This window comes from Galeopterus variegatus, unplaced genomic scaffold (assembly GCF_000696425.1).
Source record: "Galeopterus variegatus unplaced genomic scaffold, G_variegatus-3.0.2 Scaffold4604, whole genome shotgun sequence".
NCBI classification, from domain to species: domain Eukaryota; kingdom Metazoa; phylum Chordata; class Mammalia; order Dermoptera; family Cynocephalidae; genus Galeopterus; species Galeopterus variegatus.
In genome coordinates this window covers 43,740-65,136 of record NW_007730715.1, presented here as the reverse complement: position 1 = coordinate 65,136, position 21,397 = coordinate 43,740, and the positions used below count along the sequence as shown (strand labels likewise).

Sequence of the window (21,397 nt, the reverse complement as noted above, 5' to 3'; positions counted from 1 at the left end):
AGTCCTGTTAAGTAGTCACTTGTTAATAGCAGAACTATAGTTTTATTAGCACAGCTTCCAAATCTGTACTACAGTGGTTCTCAATGTTGGCTGCTTGTTAGAAACATCTGAGATATTTTAAAACCTCAGGCTGCCCAATAGCACTGCAGACCTGAGAAATCAGAATCTCTAGGACGGGACCGGGTTTCAGTAGTTTTTAAAATTCCACAGGCAATTCCCATGCACCAGCAAGGATGGAACCACTGCTTTCAGTAATTTCTTACCATTTTAAAATTCCAAAAGGGAGGTAGACAGTTTTGGCAAGTCAATAAGCTGATTTTCCACTTTATAAAAATGTGAAAAAGTGCAACACTGTCAGTTTTCTTTAGAAAAATAGTGTTCTTAAAATTCATTATCCCTTAAGTATAAAAGCATCACAGATGTAAGCCATACCATATTTTTTGGGCAATCAGGTCCCGAACTAAAATAGATTTTCTGCCCAATTCTCCAAGAGATCACATTAATGTTGTGTAAGTGATTAATTGGGCAGAAAATCTGTTTTAGTTCTGGACGTGATTTCCCAAAAATCACACTGGACTTCATGATAGGGAAATGAAACTGATAATTTGGTGGAGGAAGCTGAGAAGGCAGCAGCCTAATTTCCCTATAGAGTCCAAAACTGGCCATAAGCAAGCTTCCCTCAGAGAAGAAGCTGAGATCATACAAAGACATTGATGATACCCAGAAATTTGAAATCCATCCCTAGATCATTTTTTCAAGCAGAGATTTATTATATTTTCTCAAACTGTACAAAAGTAGAGGCTTCAAATAAGAGCCCAACCATTACTTATGCCCATCTTTTTGGCAAATGTCAAACAAAAGGATGATGGAGAGGACATTCTTAAAATAGTTAACTACACAGTAACTCTCCCTTTCAAAACCACAGGCACCCACCCTAAGCACGTGTTAGCTAGAATTATGTAAGAGTTCATTTCTTGTAGAATCCAGTCCTCCAACGTGAATCACGTCTGGTCTTCTGCCAACATCCATGAAACAGTAACTGCCCAGATCCAGTAGCAATGGCTCTCACCCAAGTGGTGGGGTTAAGACCCCCGACTGTCCTGTTAATGAAAGTCTGAGGCTGAGTGGGAGAAGGTGAGTCCTGATAGGATGTTATCACAATGACAATGACACTCATGACAATGGGGTTGTTCAAGCAGGGGGTACCCTGAGCTCAAACAGGGTCAGCAATGAGGATACAGGGCCTTGGACAGACTGAAAACGTGGGAGTCCACCTGTCGAGACAGAGTGATCAGACGCCTGAAAAGAAAGGGGTGCTGGGTCAAAGGTTTGCCCAGTGGTGAGGATGCTGGGTGGAGTTGCAGTGGCCAAAGATGGGACGGAATGGGCCCCTATGCAGGGGCACTGTCCAGACACTGCAGGGTGCAGGAGGGGAAGGGCACAGGCCATGGGGCGATGGGCTTTCACTATACAGGTGCCATCCAGTTGGTTGATAAGTCAGAAGCCCCGAGTACAGTGTTACTACATCTCTGCCAGCAGGGGGCACCAAAACCCCAGGCACATTCAAAGCCATGTTTCTCAGGACTGGACACATTGGCAACGCTCAATCCCTCTGTCAGTCAAGGAAAAACTTCAACCCCACCACCACTAAAATGGAGGCCCGGCACGTTATTCAACTCTGGGTACTGGAGAAATGCATCCCTCGCTAAACAGGTCTAACTAGTCAAATGAAAATAGTGCATTCAAGGGTGCAGCTGGCAGACCCTTCTATCATCTTAGTTTTGCATGAAGGGTGGCAGCTGTTCTTTTGGGGGAAACATTATCTCCCACTTCATCACCTGAAGCAAAGCTGCTGGCACAATGGGGTCTCGCTTGATTCAGAGGTTCCTCTAAATGCCTGAGCCTACTTCACTGATGGTTCAGCTAAACTGAAACCCAAGGTCTGCACCGATGCAATTGTTCAGTCTCAGCACCAGCTTGGCACAATCACAAGTGGTTGTGGTAGCCCCACTCTGTGGGCAGAACTCAAGGCCATTCTCATAGTAGCAGGATGAAGCCAACCTGCAATAGTAACCTCAACCACACCACTCACAGTCCCAGCAGCAGCCAGCTGGGAATAAACTTCAGGAGGGGCCTATAAATTTTATTTCAGACAACCAGGATAGGGTCTGAGGCCAGACTATTATCTATTACACCTGCTCAAGGCAAGTTTAGACCAACCTGTAATCTTTGCTGCCCTTGTTAATAATCACAGGGAAAAGAGATGGACCAAATAGCAACCCTTACCCCACTGGAGAGGCATTGGGTGGCCGCTGTCCCCCACATGCAACCCAAAGGGGCACAGGGTACTTCAGTCAGCTTTTGCTGTAAGCATTCCACTGGTGTCGGTAAGTCACATAGGTAGAGTTAAGTGGCTGCAGACATGATCACCATACAAGGCATAACCCAGAGACCCAGGCATCAGAAGCAGAATGTAAGGAACTAGGAAACAGATGACTCAATGTCGTCAATAAATATACTGCGAAGGTAGAGGGAGGACCTATAAGACTGAGACTTAAGAGACAGATCATCCAAATACAGTGTGAACTTTGTATAAATTTTGATTCAAACTAAATGTAAAACACCTAAGAGACAAGGAAAATTTGAACACTGGCCAGATATTTGATATTAAAGAATTATGTTAATTTTTTATATGATAAAGTATTGTATGTATGATTTTTAAAAAGAGTTCTTATGTTTTAGAGAGATATATAGAAATATAAAATGATACTTTGGTATTTGTTTCACAATAATTGAAAAAAAAGCATAGCTATATAGTTTGATGATTGTCGTAGGTGGGTGATGGATACATAGGGGGTGACTGTACAATATTCTCTATTTTTATATATGTTTGAAAATTTCCATAATAAAAAGTGAAAAAACAAAAAACAATTTAAGTTCTTGTAGAAAAATATACAGTAAAGAAGCTCTTAGCATAATGACTTTGGGATGATTTATACATATTGCAAGCAAAATAATGTATGTTGCCTTAAATACTACTGTAGTATAATGAGAAAATGGAAATAGATGAATTCTATAAAATTCCACACATTCACTGGTAGCTTCAATTTTCAAATTCAATACATCATTCTTGCGAGGGTACAAGGCAAACATTTTAAACGTATGGCCTTAGAAACACACAGATATTTCAAGAGATCGTTTGCAAGTTTAAAAGTGAATCCAAGTAAAACTAACCTTTACTAGTGTATTTTCTTTCTATGAAGTCATTACTCATATATTCCACAAATACGCAGCACCTGTTAAGTGGTAGGCCCTGTGAGTGTAATGGTGAACAAGACGGAAGCCTGTTCTCTGGAAGCTGATATTCTAATTGTATATAAACTTATTTTAAAGAATAATTCTAAGAGTTGGAGTCACCAAGAGACAGCGGATGGTACCTGATGATGGAAATAATTTATATCACATTTGCTATCACTATCGTTCTGATTTAAATGTTATTATATTTCATACTAATTGGATAAAGAAAGAGTAGAACTGGGACAGAGGAGCTATTGCTACCCCTGATGTCTTGACATGAGGTGAAGAGTACTTATTAACCTTTCAAACCTTAAAACCTTTTCTATGAAATAAACCCAAGAGCTTCTCCCCTCTCCCACCTAAATCACTTGATTTAATATTAATAAACCCTTTAGGAACAGCCATGAGATGCATTATCCTGTATGATGGAAAACATTCCAGGACAATCTTAACGCCACTAAATGATTTGCTAAGTCTAACCATCCAACAATGTATTTGTAACAAGGGTTTCCCTAAACACCTTCCCACCGAATATAATATGTTCAGCACAACATATACCTTTAGCACATGTTCACCCCATATTTAGATTTTTCAATTATAGTACTTATTACTGCTATTTTTGTCGGGATAATTATAGCAGGTATAAATAGCTCTCTTTCTGTAATCTAAAACCAACTAAAAAAGAAAGTAGACGCCAAGATACCAAAACCTTTCATGCTTCATGGCAAATGTATTCAGATCCTTCCCATGCAGCACATGATGAGGCATGTATGTGCTTATTTCTTTTCCGAACCAACAGTATGGACAACCTTCGAGGACCAACTCGTCCTCCACGGGGAGCCATCTTGCAATGCGTTCTGATAAGCATCTCATGTAGGGGGAAAAGGAACATTCTTGCTACCTACAGATTGGCCAAGTGGGGAGTGTGCTGGCAGGAGAGCTAACGCCTACTGTCTCTTCCGTCGCTATCAAGCTCGTTGTAGGGCTGTTTTAACTTGTACCAACAGATGCCTATAGAAGCCATTCAGACTGGCCACAGCAGGGAGGAAGGCACGGGAGAAGAGGAAGAGGAGGAGAGACTTGATGTCGTATGATGCAGGCTGCTGGTTGGGAAAAACTGGGAACAATCAAAGTGAAGTCATTCTCCTTAGGATGCCATGCCGAGCAGAAAGCCTCCGCAAAATCCCCCAGTCACTAGAACATTCTTCTTCACAAATGACACCACCTGGGAAAAGAAGACAGCTCAATGGGTTATTTTGCTAAGGATGTTAATATTAGGAGTCATCTCAACAGTGTCAATCCTCTCACCTGTTAAGCAGTTTTGTACTTTACCCAAAGGGCGATGGAAGCCATGAACTGACTTACATGTAAAAACTGACTTACAGGAGCCCAATGGGAAGCAGGATGCAGATCAGGAGGTGAGATGTGGTGGGTCTTTGAATCAGGGCGGTGGCAGAGAGCTCATGGGGACAGTTACGGGGAAAGAGTAAAGCTGCATTAAATAAACTGGTTGCAGAGGCAATTCTCACTGTCTCAAATTTTGCTCCTTCCGTTCTCTTTGGCACCTACCCTCCCCAATGGAGGCTGCTTATTCTCTAAAGTCTCACCCGCAAATCTCTCCATCCATCTGTTCATCTGTCCCACTCTGAAACCTCCTCTCAAGTATATGCTATGAATTCTCATTCTCACACTTCGCTACATGTTAGCAGGTGAAATCCTCATTTTCTTAAACCCCCAAAGCTTCCCATCTCCCTCCTGCCCTCCTGTAAAAGTTCCTGCTCCTCTGAGGCTCAGAGCGCACACTCCACTCGGGCACCCTTTCTGGCTCTTCGGTCCATGCTCTGTCAATCTCCTGACCAAGCCACCTCCCAGCGTCCCCATTTCAGAGAGCACTGTGTAAGGGGCTCAGACTTCCTGTTTCTCCCCCGTGTAAGCACCACCTTAGAAAGCGTTCATATGAACAGCACACCCAGCCTTTTGGCCTAGTCATTTCTTGAACACAAGTACAGTGACTTCATCTCCCAATTTTTACTCTCCTGCTCCTTCCTCCTTGGACCACAGTGTCCTAACCGTCCGCTGTCCCCTCACTCCCGTTTAGGCCTGTGTCTTCCTGCCTCACTTCCACTCTTGTCCCCAACCCTCCTGGACCACTACATTTCCAGTGCGGGGCCATGAACAGGAACACAAACACTTGTGGAATGAACCAATTCCAAATCTTTTGGTTAGTTTGTAACAAGCTCCCTCTGTGAGTCAACAATTGGTTCTAATCTAACACTAACCTTATAGTTTTTATTATGCAGACTTCAGTATTATTTAAAAAGTTTTCTACAATCATGTATTTATTAGTTTTATAAATGTTCAAATAACAGAATTTTAGTAAAATGAAAAAAAGTGTAACTTTCATAACCTTGAGATTGAGAAGGAGGTACAGAAGGAGGGAGGGAAGGGAGGGAACCATCTGAGCTCCTGGGACCCCCGCAGATGCCCAGCGTTGCCACCTTCCCACTCTGGGTAAAGGCACCAGCTTTGGCCAATCACTTGTCACCAGGCAGAGACTGTCATCATATGCCTGGTGATGCTGGGTTGCCTGTTCAGTATTTTTCTACTCTGTTAAGACATTTACCACTCAACTATCTGCTTTCCAACTTCCAAAAATTTGCTGACAGCTCTTGTCTACTGGTGTTCCTCTCCTGTTCTCTTGGTCCTGGAAACTTTAACCTTTTTTTATTTTGTTAGTGTCATTCAAAAATATTTCAGAAGGAAGTGGAGATAATCGTATGTTGCTATGTATAACCTAAATACCTCATCTACTACCACCTATTCTATTTGATTATATAACCTTTTGCTGTCACTGCTACTAGAGCATGACAGCCTCAAAGACAAGGACTGTTTCAGTTTACCTCTAAGTCCCCAGTGCCTAGCGTGAAAAGCCACTCAGTACATGAGAACCCTAAGGGAGATATAGGGTACTTTTCCTCCTCTGCATTCAATCTGTCCCTTTTCCCTGTGAAACTGGACAGAACTAATGGCAGAACCTCATTACTCCAAGTTACAGAAGGTGCCAGCCACCTTCCTGATACCCTGATCCTGGTTTATTTCTCCCCAGTACAGTGCACTTATTCTTTGGGACATTGGACATATTGTAAAAGTAATTTTAAAAAGTAGCAAAATACATCCTTTTAAAAAGGGTGGACTTCTCCTGTCCCTCCAGTGCCAGCCAATATAACTTAACACCTGGTTTTATACATTACATCATGGGTTAGCAAACTACCGCTCTTGGGCCAAATCTAGCCTGCTGCCTGTTTTTAAATAAGGTTTTACTGTGACACAGCCACACCCACTTGTTTACATATCATCAATGCTGTTTTTACGCTACACAGTGGAATTGAGTAGCTGTAAGAGACCTTATGGCCCACAAGCTTGAAAATATTTACCATCTGGGCCTTTACAGAAAAAGTGTGCCAAGCCCTGGGCTAGACATTCCCACTAGTTACGTGTAGAACATGCAGAGTATGGATGTTTCAGAGATACACGCGCATGGAGACAATATATGACTCAAAGCAATCATATTGACAGTACATCCTTCTAACCCACTGTGCTGCCCCCATTCCCACAAGAAGTAGTTAAAGGGACAACTGATCCACAAACGTGCATGGATGAGTATCATCTGTATCACTCTGCACTGTCACTCACTGACAAAAGTCACCAAAAACCTCAATTATCCAGCTTTAACAAATGCCTCTAAGTGAAGACATTCCAACTAAGGCTATGCAACGTAGCTTTTTTCTCATTACTCCAAGTTCTTTGTAATCTTTAAGCCTTCTTCATCGCTAAGATATTGGTATATCTACCCCATTTTTGTATACAGAGAATCGTCAGCACCCTTCACACACTGCACATCAACCAAAGAAGTCTCACCTCCTCAGCTTTGCTCTTGACCTCGGTAGATATCTGGTTGCTGTTGCGAATCTTCAGCTGCTCCTTGGCTTTCTTCATGTCCTTCTCCACTCGCTGCCAGTCAACTTTGATGTATCCAGTATGGTTTGCAAGCTACAGTTTTAACAATGACAAGAAATGAGAAACACAGGCTTGTTATTTCTTTTTGTCAAGATAAATCATGAATTCAACTGTCAAAACCCTTCTAACTTTCCATTTTTAGAGACATTTGCCATCCAGTTCTAAAACTCAGTGAAAACAATTTCATCAAGGAATCAGAAACAGGGTGAAACTGATTCAAGTATGTAGCTTCCTGATGGACTAGTGTCATCCAAGGAATGCAGAGAATGATTGTTGCCCACCAACCCCCATCAGTATCACTTCTCTCCACCAAGTTTTTGGTATGTCATAACATCCTGGATATCTCAAAATACGGCCATGTGCCACATAAGGACATTTTGGTCAATGACAGACTGCATATACGACGGTGGTCCTGTAAGATTATAATGGTGCTGAAAAATTCCTATCACCTAGTGGTGTCATGGCCGTGGTAATGTCATAGAGCAACATATTACTCATGCAGGAGCCATGAGCTATACCATATACCTAGGTGTGTAGCAGGCTCTATACCATCTAGGTTTGTGTAAGTACACTCTGTGATGTTTGCATAACGACAAAATCACCTAACGACACAGTCCTCAGATCCTATTCCCCATCCTTAAGTGATGCGTGCTTATATCTAAAACAAACTCTCGCCCTTCTACTCTCCTCCTGCGTTGTTGCTCTTCCTCTAGTCCCTACTTTAGTTAATGGCATTATCTACCAACACTGAAACTGCACATGCTGTTATGCTACACCAGGAATTGCAGCTCTTGTCATAGGAGCTTCACTTATAATAGTCAGTAACTGGAAATAACCCTAAAGTCCATCAATATGTGAACGAATAAGCAAATTGTGTCATGTTTACACAACAGAATATTACTTAGTAATTTTAGAAAGAACAAACTACTTATAGCAGCAACATAGTTAAATCTTAGAAATTATATGCTAAAATGAAGGTTCTGGTTCATTCACTCTATCCTGTTTCTCCTGTAGAATCCTGCTATTAAACTGACAGAACGTATGGAACACCTATTGGAGGGCTCTGACAAAAAAAGACCCTGCAAGGTCCCTCTAGTGCCCTCCACTTACAAAGGCTAACATCATGCTTCTTGCTGTAAAGGAGAAATGCTAGAGTCCAGTCCATTAGAGCAGAACAGGTTCAAGGAGTTAAGTGTGGAACTGAGAGGCAATGGATAACATGCCAGTTTTCAGGACACTGAAACATTATCCATGCATGTTGCTGCCCCATAGTGATTGAAGTCAGAACACTGGTGCCAGAAGGTTGCAAACATTGGCTGGAAAGCCATAAGAAGTGATGGAAATGATCTACAGCGTGGTAAGAAAAAGCAATTAAATTCATAAAGACTGAAGGAAAAATGCCTGTTCACAGATGGCATGATTTTATAAATAAAAACCCAAAAGAATCCCAGAGAAATCAGTTATAAGAGACTTAATGAGGTGAGTGTCTGGAAAAGCAATATAAAATACCAACTGTATTTCAACACACCAGCGTGATTTAGAACGTGCAGTTTTAAAAATTAAATCATTCACAAGAGTGACTAAAGCTATAAGCGATCTAGAAAGAAAGCTGAATCACTGATGTACAAGATCTATAAGGAAAAAATAATAAATGTATTCAAAGACATTAAAGAAGACCTAAATAAATGGAGAGAAAGTCCATATTCACAGATAGGTGACTCAATATCATAAAAGATATTAATTCTTCTCCAATTTATCTTTATGCTTCCAATGCAAGTTCAGTAAAAATTTCAACAGGATTACTGAAAGTAACCGACAAGCCTGATCTAAAATTTCAGTGGACAAGCAAAAGTACAAAAGTAACCACAACACTACTGAAGGATAACGTGGGGGAACTAGCCTTACCAAATGTCACAGCATAGTACTGCCATAAAGATAGATAGAAAGTTGACCGGTGGAACACAGAAACCAGAATCAGATCCACACGTGTATGGATTCTGATATACAACCGAGGCAACACTGCAAATATTGGGAAAAGGAAGAATCACTAAATGCTTCTAGGACAATTATGAGTATTTTAAAAAAAAAGGAAAATGGATCTCTACATCAAAATATAACCCCTGATCTCCCAGCATCATGCTTGACCCCTACCCTCACCCATCTGGTGACAAATAACATGAGTGGTTGCCACAGATTCCCTATGTCCCACCTCCCCTAGCAAGAAGGCGTCCCTGCACTCCTTGTATATCAGACCCATTCAACACCAGAATCCCATTTTGAGAGTCTTTCCTGGAGACATTTCCAATACCAATTGCTTGTCAGTCAGGGCCCCAAAAAGAAACAGAGGACACATACAAATTAATCATGTCAAATTGATATTAAGATATTCACAGTTTAGGGGTTGGGTGTAGGAGAAATCACAGGGAGAGAGCTGTCACTGCACTTCCACCTGAACGGGCGACAGGAAGGAGAGAGAGGCATGAGGAGGCTCCACCCTACAGGGAGCCTGACCTGTCCAGCAACAAAGCCAGCCCCTAACAAGCCCACAGGGAGGGATGCTGCATGGCTTTCCAAGCTTGGGCAAAAAAGGAGGTGCGGCTTTTTACCATGTTTGTGGAGCACCATGCTTGGGAGTCCTGAGGTCACAGTGGTTTGAGAGACCACATGGAGAAGCTCCAAGACTATGGAGAGGGACGGAGGAGGATGGAGACGGGGGACAGACAGACAGAGAGAGGCCCAGCGAGCCCAGTCCTGCCCAGCCCTCTGCTCACCTGCCTCCAGCCACTAGATCTGCCTGTAACCACACGAGGCCCTGAGCTGCAGTGCCTACCCCAGCCCTCCACACACTCCTGACCCACGTTAAGTGGGAGAGCTAGCAAAATGACAGTTATGGGAAGCCATTAAGCTTGGGGCAATCTGTTACACAGCAACACTGCACTCAGCCCAGCACTGGCCAGTTGGCAGCCCCCTCCCTCCGCACATCGAACTTTCACTCGATCTGTGTGAAAAGCTCCCTTCAACTGTGGTGCCAATGCAGAACTTCTACTACCCAAATGGGGTGCCAGCTGCGGCCAGAGAAGCAGGGCTGTGAATTCAGAGACTGGCACGATTCAACAAACTGCAGTGCCCGCAGGAGCACAGCAGAAGTACCTTGGGAGATGTCCACGTTCCCACGCGAGTCCGCGCTCACCACCCAGGAAGCCAGACTCAGAGGCCAGGGCGGCAGGCACCAGCGTGTTTTTAAACTCGCGGGCAATTCCAGTGTGCAGCCAGGTTTGAACACCAATGTTATAGAGCTAAGGAACATGTGCCCAATGCAATGAAATGTCAGTTTTGTTTTGTTTTTGGAGAAATGACTCCCTTTTTCTTTTTCAAGCCTTGCTTGTTAGTCCCTCCTAGAGCAGCCTCAGAGAACCAGCATGTACTGGTTCCGAAATAAACTATGGCCCAAAGAGATATCAGAGGACATCTGACTGTACTGTCATTTAGCCCTCATTTCTCATCAAATGCTCAATGTCCCCTATGCTGTGAGGCAAGTGCCCTGTGATACGATATGATATTAGCGTATGAGACTAAATCATATCACAGGGCACTTGCCTCACACTTTGTATTTTTCAAATCGTATTTGCTTAATATTTCAGTTGGTCTTCAAAACCAAATGAAGGGGGCTATAATAAGGAATATGTACTTCTGTCACCGTGTTATAAATGAGGAAATAAAACGTGACCGGTAATCGACAAAAATTTTGACTAAAACTATCACTAGCATTTAAAATAGTACATGAAAACAAGTGCAAAGTCTACCTAGTGTAACACAGCCAGGACTACATTACAACTCCCCACACCACAGCCCTTCATGGACAGGTGGAAATTTCCAAACACCTAGGAACATTCACATACAGACCTGAAGGAGAAAGAATCCACCTCCTACAGCTGTTGCAGCCAACTTTCCAACTTTCTGGAATATGAAACCCGTGCACCTACAAAAACGAAACCAACATCAGACAAGTTGCATTTCTGACAGTTTGTATCCTACTTACCTTGAGATGATACAGACCAAGAAAAATGTCTGTTCAGGTTCTTTGCCCATTTTTTAATCAGATTATTTTTCTGCTATTGTATTTTCACCTTCTTACAATCTTTTTGCTGTAGAATATCATTCTCTTTTGGTTTTCCTCATATACTAGTCATTTCTTCTCAGTCTTTTTTTGCTGATTTCTCATCTTCCTGACCTCTACATGTTAGATTGCTCCAAGGCTCAGTCCTAGGACCTCTCTGCTCTGCATACTCACTTGCCAGATGTTCTCATCTAGTTCCATGGCTTTAAATGATATCTGCTCCAGTTTATGCCATTACCTCTGATTATCGTTACAGCTTCTCACCTAGTCTCTTTTCCTCCACTTTTGCCCCCTAGAATTTATTCTTAACATAGTATCCCATACATTCCTTCTAAAACAGGGGTCAGCAAACCACACCCTGGGAGCCAAATCCAGCCGACTGTCTCTTTCTGTAAACCAAGTTTTACAGGAACACAGACATACCAACTCGTTTACATATGGTCTACAGTTGCTTTCATACTACAGTGGAAGAATTGAGTAGTTGCAACAAAGACTCTGTGATCCACAAAGCCTAAAACCGTCACCGTATTGCTCTTTATAGAAAAACTTTGTTGACCCCTGCTCTAAAAACGTAAGATCAGGTCACACTTCTGCTCATAACTTTCCAGTTGCTTCCCTTCTAACTAGGAGATAAAAAGTTAAAGCCCTGATGATAGCCCGTAAAGCCTTACACTTAACTTCTAGTCTCCCATTACCTCTCTGCCCTCATTTTCTAGTACTGTGCCCTTAATACATTTCAGCTCTGTAGGAGAAAGAACTACAAATACAACAGTGCACGGAGGACCTCAGAAGGATTTTAAATTTTTTCTTAAACAAAAACTACATGTCAGGTACATCTGGAAAGGGACTCCAAAACTGGAAGGCTGGTAGGACCAGCAAATAAATGATAAGGACCCATGTAATTCTTAAATCCTATCATAAGCTGAAGTTGAATTCCCTGTACCTTGTATGTACTGGCACTAAGTCCCTTACATAAAGCCGGTAACTGACATTTTTCAAATAAGATTTTTTAATCAATGATAAATACAACCAACAGAATCATTACTTAGCCCTTATTTCTCCCATCTTTTTTTCAAAAACTGAAAGTCATGGATAAAGACTTTTATCCTCCTCCATAGAAATAAAGAAATTTGAAGGGAAAAAAGTGTACATAAAACTCTAATAATTTTTTTCAGTCCCTTTAAAATTAATTCCATAGAGTAGTAGGGTATTTCATACGTAGTTTAAAAAAACTGCAAATGTGGATGTCTGCACGTTGCTGTTCTCATTAACATCTTCAATATCTTTCCACATCAGTCCACAGAAGTGTGGAATATTTATAGCTCAAGAATATTCCACTGTTCAGACTTACTATAGTTAATGAGAGTGACTGATACATATTTAGAATGGTTACCAATTTTTGCTATTACAAAAACTGTTGCATTGTTCACAATACCTGGGTTTTTTTTGTCTTTTTAAAACACAAACATACACACTTAACAAAGCTTAAAGCAAGACCACAAAATATCAAATGCTTTCCAAGCAACTGCATCCCAGAACAAGAATCAAGCATGTTTATACGAATAACAAAGATAGCTAGCACCTAATAAGGTAAAATTCACATTTGTCACCTAATTATAAACTACCAGGTGTGTAAGCAGGAAAATATAATCCTAATGATGAAGAAGTAAATCAATTGAAAGAAACCTGAAAATGCCATAGATGATAGCATTAGTAGATAAAACCATTCAAAGTTATTATAATTGTTAGGCAATTATGGTTTAGCTGATGTCTAAGATGGCGGCGGGTGGACAGGAGGAACACCCAAAATGGCTGCGGAGACTTTCAGGTCCCTAGAACAGCATGTTTTCTGAGAATTACAAAAAAACCCTCTCCCCGTTCTTCCTCACCAGCACATCCCCTTCCCGCGCACACAAATTTCTCCACCTATAGAAAAATCCCAACTCAGCTTAAACCCCACTCCCTCCCCTTCCTTCTTAGCCAATAGGAAGAGTCCAGCTCAGCCTGACTGGATATAAAAGGCCCACCCGACTCTCCCAGCCGCTGCTCCCACTGTCAAGAGGGCGGCCAGCTTGCTCACTTTGCCTGCCTAATACACTTTGGTTGAGTCCCTGTCTCCTGGTGTGTTCCTTTGTGCTCGGCCGGGGGATTTTCCTTTCAATAGTTATATTCTATATGTTCAAGAAGCTAGAGGAAAGATTCCACATAATAAGTAGGGGCAAGGAAGATATTTTAAAAGGCTGCAAATAAAAACTTCTACATATGAAAACTACAATGTCTAAGATGAAAAAACACAGCAGTTTAGATGCTGTAGAAAAGATTACTGAACATCATGACACAGCAATAAAAACGATCAAAAATGAAACAGAAAAAAGACTCAAAAAAAATGAAAATGGTAGAGATACTGAACTATAGTTATGTAAAATGTTACCATTGGGGGAAATTGGGAGAAAGGTATAAGGGATCTCTCTGGATTATTTCTAAGAACTATTATCTGAAAATAAAAAGTTTAAAAAAATAAACACAGCATTAGTGAATTGTGGGAAAACTTCAAGCAGCCTAATACATGTGTAATTAGAATCACTGAAGGAGGGCAAAAAAATATATTTAAAGAAATATGACAAAAATATTCCAAAATTTGATGAAAACTGTAAATCCACAGATCCAAAAAGCTCAATGAACACTCAAGTAGAAGAAACAAAGAAAACTATACCAAGGTACAACATAATCAAACTGCTTATAACAAAGGTAAAGACAAAATCTTAAAAGGAGACTAAAAGGGGGTAAAAAAGATATCAGGTATAGACAAATAAACTTTAGAGATAGCACATTTCTCACAGAAAATAACACAAGCCCAAAGACAAGAGAATAACATTTTTAATGTACTGGAAAAAAAGTCCCAAAACAAACAAACAAAAAACCCTAACTTTGTCAATCTAGAATTCTATACCCAGTGAAAATATTTCAAAGAAAAAGATGAAATAAAGGCCTTTCTCAGACATACAAAAGCTGAAAAAATCATCCCTAGCAAACCTACAGTACAAGGAATGGCAAAGGAAGTCTTTCAGGCACAAGAAAATGATACCAGATGGAAATCTAAACCCACACAAAAGGCATGAAGAACAAGAACGAAAATTATGCGGGCAAATATGAAAGGCTTCTTTCTTCTTATTAAAAACTATAAGAATTCAATATTTAATGCAAAAGTAGTAAGAATTACACAATAAAGAGTTACAGCAACAAAAGAAATAAATTGGACTTCATCAAAATTAAAAACTTCCGTGCATCAAGAAAGTGAAAAGGCAACTTAAAGAATAAGAGAAAATACTTATAAATCATATGTCTGGTAAGGGTCTAGTATCCAGAACACATAAAGAACTCTTACAACTCAACAACAAAAAGACAAGCAACCCAATTAAAAAAAGGGCAAAGATTCAAATTGACGTTTCTCCAAAGAAGATATACAAGTTGCCAACAAGCACATTAGGGAAATACAAATCAAAACCACAATGACATACACTTCACACCCATTAGGATGGCCTTTAAAAAATGGAAAATAAGTGCTAGCAAGATATGGAGAAACTGGAACCCTCATACATTGCTGGTGGGAATGTAAATTGGTTCAGTCACTGTGGAAAACAACTGATTTCCCAAAAAGGTAAAGATAGAATTATCATCTGACTCGGCAATTCCATTCCTGGATCTATACCAAAAAAGACCTAAAAACAGATCTTTTACTCAAATTCTTGTTTTGAACAAAAATGTTCATAGCATCATTGTTCACAATATCCAAAGGTGGAAACAACCCAAATGTCCACTAATGAATGAAAGGATGAACCAATTGTGGTATATACATACACAGGTATACTATTCTGCTATAAAAAGGAATGTAGTGCTGATACACACTATAACATGGATAAACCTCAAAAGCTCTATGCTAAGTGAAGAACAGATGGAATACAAAGATGATAAATTTGAACCCAATAATAACAAAAACAAGCATCCCATTTATAATAGCTACTTAGGAATAAATTTAACCAAGAAAGTGAAAGATCTGTATACTGAAAACAATAAAACATCAATTAAAGAAATTGAAGAAGAAACGAGTAAATGGAAAGATATCCCGTCTTCATGAATTGAAAAAATTTATATTGTTAAAATGTCCATACTAACAACAGTAATCTACAGATTCAATGCAATACAACAAAATCCCAATGGCGACATTTTCACAGAAATAGAAAAAACAATCCTAGGGCCGGCCAGGTGGCGCACTGGATAGTGCGCCGCTTGGGAAGTGCGGCGGTGCTCCCGCCCGAGGGTTCAGATCCCACATACAGACCGGTTCCCGCTCACTGGCTGAGCGGGGCGCGGGAGCAACACCGAGGGTTGCGATCCCATTGCCGGTCTCCGGTCCGGTACGGGGGCAACACTGAGGGTTGCAATCAGTTGCCGGACACGGAAAAAGACAAAAGACCAAAAAAAAAGAAAAAACAATCCTAAAATTCATATAGAGCTACAAAAGACCCCAAAGAGCCAAAGCAATCTTAGGCAAAAAGAACAAAGCTGGAAGCATCACACTTCCTGATTTCAAAATATACTATAAAGGTATAGTAACCAAAACATCATGGTACTGACATAAAAACAGACACATGACCAGTGAAACCGAATAGAGAGCACAGAAATAAATCCACGCATTTACAGTCAGTTGATTTTCAACGAAGATGCCAAGAACACACAATGGAGAAAGGGCAGTGTCTTCCATAAATGGTGTTGAGAAAACTGGATATCCACATGCAGAAGAATGAAATTAGATCCTCATCTCACACCATATACAAAAATCAACTCAAAACACACTAAAGACTTATAATAAGACTTGAAACTGTAAAATTACTAGAAGAAAACAAAGGGGAGAAGCGTCCATGACATTGGTCTGTGCGAAGGTTTTTATGGAAAAATCAAAAGCAAAGAAAACAAAAATAGACAAATGGGGCCACATCAAACTAAAAAGCTTCTGAACAGCAAAGGAAACAATCAACGGAGTGAAGAAACAACCTGTAGAATGGGAAAAAATAATTGCAAGCCATTTATCTGATAAGAAGTTAATATCAAAAATATATAAGGAACTCACGCAACTCAACAGTAAGAAAATAAACTGTTTAAAAAATGGGCAGAAGACCTGAACAGATACTTCTAAAAAGAAGACATACAAATGGCCAACAGGAATATGAAAAAATACTCAAATATCACTAATCATCAGAGAAATGAAAATTAAAACCATGAGATATCACCTCACACCTCTTAGAAAGGCTATTCAAAAAGATGGAAGATAACTGTTGGTGAGGATGTGGAGAAAAAGAAACCCTTGCACCCTGTTGATGGGATTGTAAATTGGTTCAGCCATTACGGAAAACAGTATGGAGGTTCCTCAAAAAATTAAAAATAGAACTACCATTCGATCCAGCAATCCCACTATTGGGTATATACCCAAACAACACAAATCAGTATGTCAAAGAGATGTCATGTTAATTGCAACTATTCACAAGAGCCAAGATACAGCAACAACCTAAGTGTCCATCAATAGATGAATAAATAAAGAAAATGTGGCATATATCTGCAATGGAATACTATTCAGCCTTAAAAAAGAAGGAAGTCTCATGATTTGTCACAACATGGATGAACCTGGAGGTCAGTATGTTAAATGAAATAAGCCAGGCACAGAAAAACAAATACCACATAATCTCACTTAGATGTAGAGTGTAAAAAAGTCAAACTCGCAGAAACAGAAAGTAAAAATGTGGTTACCAGAGGCTGGGATATGGGGAAATTGGGGAGATGTTGGTCAAAGACACAAAATTTCAGTTAGACAGGAGAAATAAGCTCAAGAGATCTACTGTACACCATAGTGACCACAGTTAGTAATATATTGTATATTTGAAAATTGCTAAGAAACTAGATTTTAAGTGTTAAGCCACAATACATATATGTATCAAAACATCATGTTGTACACCACAAATATATACAAGTTTTACTTGTCAATCAAAAAAAATTTAAAATTTAAATGTAAATAGTCTAAGCACGCTAATTAAAAGGAAGAGATTGCCAAATTGAATTTCGAAAAGTTACACCCACCTATATGCTGCCTGCAAGAAACCTCCTTTACATATAAAGATTACATGGGGAGAGTATAACTGGAAGTTCCATGCATGGAACTCCCCTGGATTCTGTCCCAGGTCCTCTTCCTTTGGCTGATCTTAATCTATATCCTTTTGTTGTACAAAATCATAACCCTGAGTAGAATAGCTCTGAGTTCTGTGAATCCATCTAGAGAATTATCAAACATGAGGGTGGTCTTGGGGACCCCCAAACTCTGCAAGCTAATAGGTGACCTTAGACTGCACTACACAGGATGAATATGCAAAAAGCAACTGTATTTCTGTACACAAGCAACGGACAACAGGAAATTAAAATTTTTAAAGTAATAGCATTTTCAATAGCACCAAAAATATGAAATACTTAGGGATACACCTTACATACGATGTGGGGGAAAAGACATGAACAGACAAGTAACCAAAGATATGGATGGCAAAAATAAGCCCATGAAAATGCTCATCATCATCAGCCATTAGGAAAATGTAAATTAAAACCACAGTGAGATACCACTTCACACCCACTAGGATGGTTGTGATAAAAAGACAAAACCAAGTGTTAGTGAGGATGTGAAGAAGCTGGAACCCTCATATATTCTTGTTGAAGATGTAAGATGGTACATGCACTTTAAAAAAGTGGCAGGTACTTGAACAGTTAAAACATTCACTTACTGTATGACCCGGCCGTACTATTCCTAATATTTGCCCAAAAGAAATAAAAGCATATATTCATACAAATACTTGTACACAAATGTTCATAGTAGCTTTATTTGTAATAGCCAAAAAGTGGAAACACCCCAAATGTCCATCAAAGGTGAATAGATAAACACATTGTGGCACATCCATCTAAGCAATAAAAAGGAATGAACTATTGATACACAAAAAAGCACACATGAATCTTAAAATTATTATGTTGAGTGAAAGAAGCCAGACAAAAAGAATACATACTATATAATTCCATTTATAAAAGATTCTTGAAAATGCAAAGTAACCTACAGTGACAGAAAGCAGATTAGTGGTGGGGGGGGCAAGAAACGGAGGGCGGGTGGGATTACAAAGAGGTCCAAAGAAACTTCTAGAGTGAGATAATGTTCATTATCTTGATTGTGGTGATGGTTTCATGGGTGTGTATACATTAAAACTTATCAAACTGTATACTTTAAATATGTGCAGCTTATGATATCCCAGTTTATTTATTAAACTGTTAAAATAAGAAATAAAGAGAATAGCCAAAAAGTTCCTGCAGAACAAGATGGCAGACACACAGGTACACACAAATGCACGCACATACACACAGTACGGTAGTGGGGAAAGGAGCGCTTCTGTAATAAATTAAGCTGAGACAACTGGGCACTCCACATGGGGGAAAAAAAGAGGAATCTACCACACACTAAACAAAAACAATTCCAGGTGGATTATAAATCTAAATGTGAAACGTGCAACAATAAAAGTTCTGAAATATGGGGCAGGCAAAGATTACTTAAACAAGACACAAAAATCACTAAACATTAAGATAAAGATTGATAAAATTGACTATATTAAAAATCAGATCTTCAGCTCATCAAAAGATACAATAAAGTGAATGAAAAGGTAACCAGAGAATGCAGAATGAGTGAAAACATCTGTGATATATACAACCAGCAAAGGACTGATAAAGAACTCTTAAAATTCAGTAAGATAAAAAGCGACAACTTCACAGAAAAAAATCAGAATGGAACTTAATCAAAGAGGAAATCCAGTCAACAAACATACGTAAAAGTTGTTCAATTTTACCCTTACTCAGGGAAATGTAAATGAAAACCACGATGAGATACCACTACCTCACTACCAGACTGGCAAAAATCTAACGTCCAGCAATATCAAGCACTGGCAAGAATGCAGAGTGAATGCAGTATTCTAATACTCAACCCTTCTTGCTGGGAATGTAAACTGTTACAACTACTCCTGGAAAGTGGTTTGGCATTATCTAGTGAAGCTGACCTAGCAATTCTAGGTACACACCCTACAGAAATGTGCGCACATATATACTGGGAACTTTCTGTAAGAGTGTTCCTATAATCATTGTTTGTATTATCCAAAAATTGAAATAATTCAAATGTCAGTCTTCAACTACATAAATCTACTGTGGTATATTCATACAATGGAATTCTAGATACAAATGAAAATGAAGAAAGTACAACTACACACAACATGGCTGGATATAGAAAACATCAGGTTGAGGGAAAAAAAAGTAAGAGTCAAAAGAATATATACTGATTGCATTTATCTAAAGCTCGAAACCAGGTAAACTGCAGTATATCATTTTGTGATGGAATCAGTGCTGAAACTAAAAAAAAACCCAAGGAACTAACTGCTTAGTGACCTCATGAGTTTCTAGGGTACTAGTCATCTTTTTAACCTGAGTGATGGTTACATACGTGTTCACCCTATGAGTGTTCTTTAAAATGGACACTTATATGTACTGTTCTATATTTGTGTTCTATTGTGCGAAAAAAATTTCAAATGTAGAGTTTATGAGACTGATAGATTCAATGTTCACTTATTACATTTACTATTAACATTTAAAAAATTTATTACAACCATAAGCTGTGTCACATTAAGTTGTCATCTGACAGAGCTAACAAGTAGCTCCTATTCCACCATTTACTAGCTATGTGACCTTGGAAAGTTAACCTTTCTGAGCCTCAGCTTCTATGAAATGAGGATAGATAATAACAGTTCCAATTTCAGAACCGTGAGAAGGAAACGAGGTATCTATATAAATACTTAAAACAGTACCTCACATGTAGTAAATACTATGTGTAACCATTAAATACTTTAACATGAGGTTTAGATAAATGCTACATATTATGTGACCAATTTCACAAAAGTAAATGTGTTTCCATCGGTTAAAGCACATGGTTCCTACAATCGCAATACCACATAATGCACAAAAGACATGAGACATCTTCCACATTACTTACCATCCAGTGACACCTCCAATTAACAGCTGGGTTGCCACGCTATACTTCTCAGCCGATGGTCCAGATTCCTGCCCAAACAGCTTGCGCCACCATGGCTGCTTTTTAGCAAATTCTGCAAGGTCCAGCGACTCAAAATTTCCTACAAGAATTAAGATATTAACTAAGAAAACATTTACTTTTATAATAAATCACTACCTTTCCTAACTAGATTAAGAGATTTGTTTTATTTTGTTTTTTAATTTTTATTACTTATTATTAGCATATTCATTATTACAAATCACGATTTTTCTTCACACCTTTTACCCGACCTATCACTCCCCAAAACCCCCTACCACCTTCCCCCCCATCACTAGTATCCTCAAGTTTGTTCTCTCCTTCTGTAAGTTCAATGTATTGTTGTGGTCTTTCTTTCTTTGTTTCTTAGGACCCAGTTGTGAGTGAGGACATGTGGTATTTCTCTTTCCTTGTCTGGCTTACTTCACTTAACATAACTTACTCCAGACTCATTCACGTTACTGCAAATGGCAGAATTTCATTCTTTTTATGGCTGAGTAGTATTCCACTGTGTATATATATACACGACAGTTTCCTTATCCAGTCGTCTGTTGATGGACACTTAGGTTGGTTCCATAACTTGGCTATTGTAAATACAGCTGCAATGAACATGGGAGTGCAGGTGTCCCTTCGACATGATTTCCATTCCTTTGGATATTTACCCAGTAGTGGGACTGCTGGATCTTATGGTAGTTCTATCTGTAGTTGTTTGAGAAACATCCATACTGTTTTCCATAATGGCTGTGCTAATAGATTAAGAGATTTTTTTTTTTTTTTTTTTTTTGTTTTTTTTTTTTGGGCCC

At 39.5% G+C, this 21,397-nt stretch overlaps 1 protein-coding gene across 1 annotated transcript in view; it reads right to left on the bottom strand.

The window, feature by feature from the left end:
- Positions 1 to 746: 746 nt before the first annotated feature.
- The window catches only part of FUNDC2 (FUN14 domain containing 2), a 26,090-nt gene continuing 5,439 nt past the window's right edge, over positions 747 to 21,397 (bottom strand). The window contains exons 4-7 of the mRNA XM_008587946.1: positions 20,541 to 20,679; positions 11,218 to 11,293; positions 7,216 to 7,347; positions 747 to 4,522 (exon numbers count right to left, since the gene is read on the bottom strand). Coding sequence (XP_008586168.1) covers positions 4,445 to 4,522; positions 7,216 to 7,347; positions 11,218 to 11,293; positions 20,541 to 20,679 — 425 coding nt within the window. The 3' untranslated portion in view covers positions 747 to 4,444. The remainder of the gene's footprint in view (positions 4,523 to 7,215; positions 7,348 to 11,217; positions 11,294 to 20,540; positions 20,680 to 21,397) is intronic.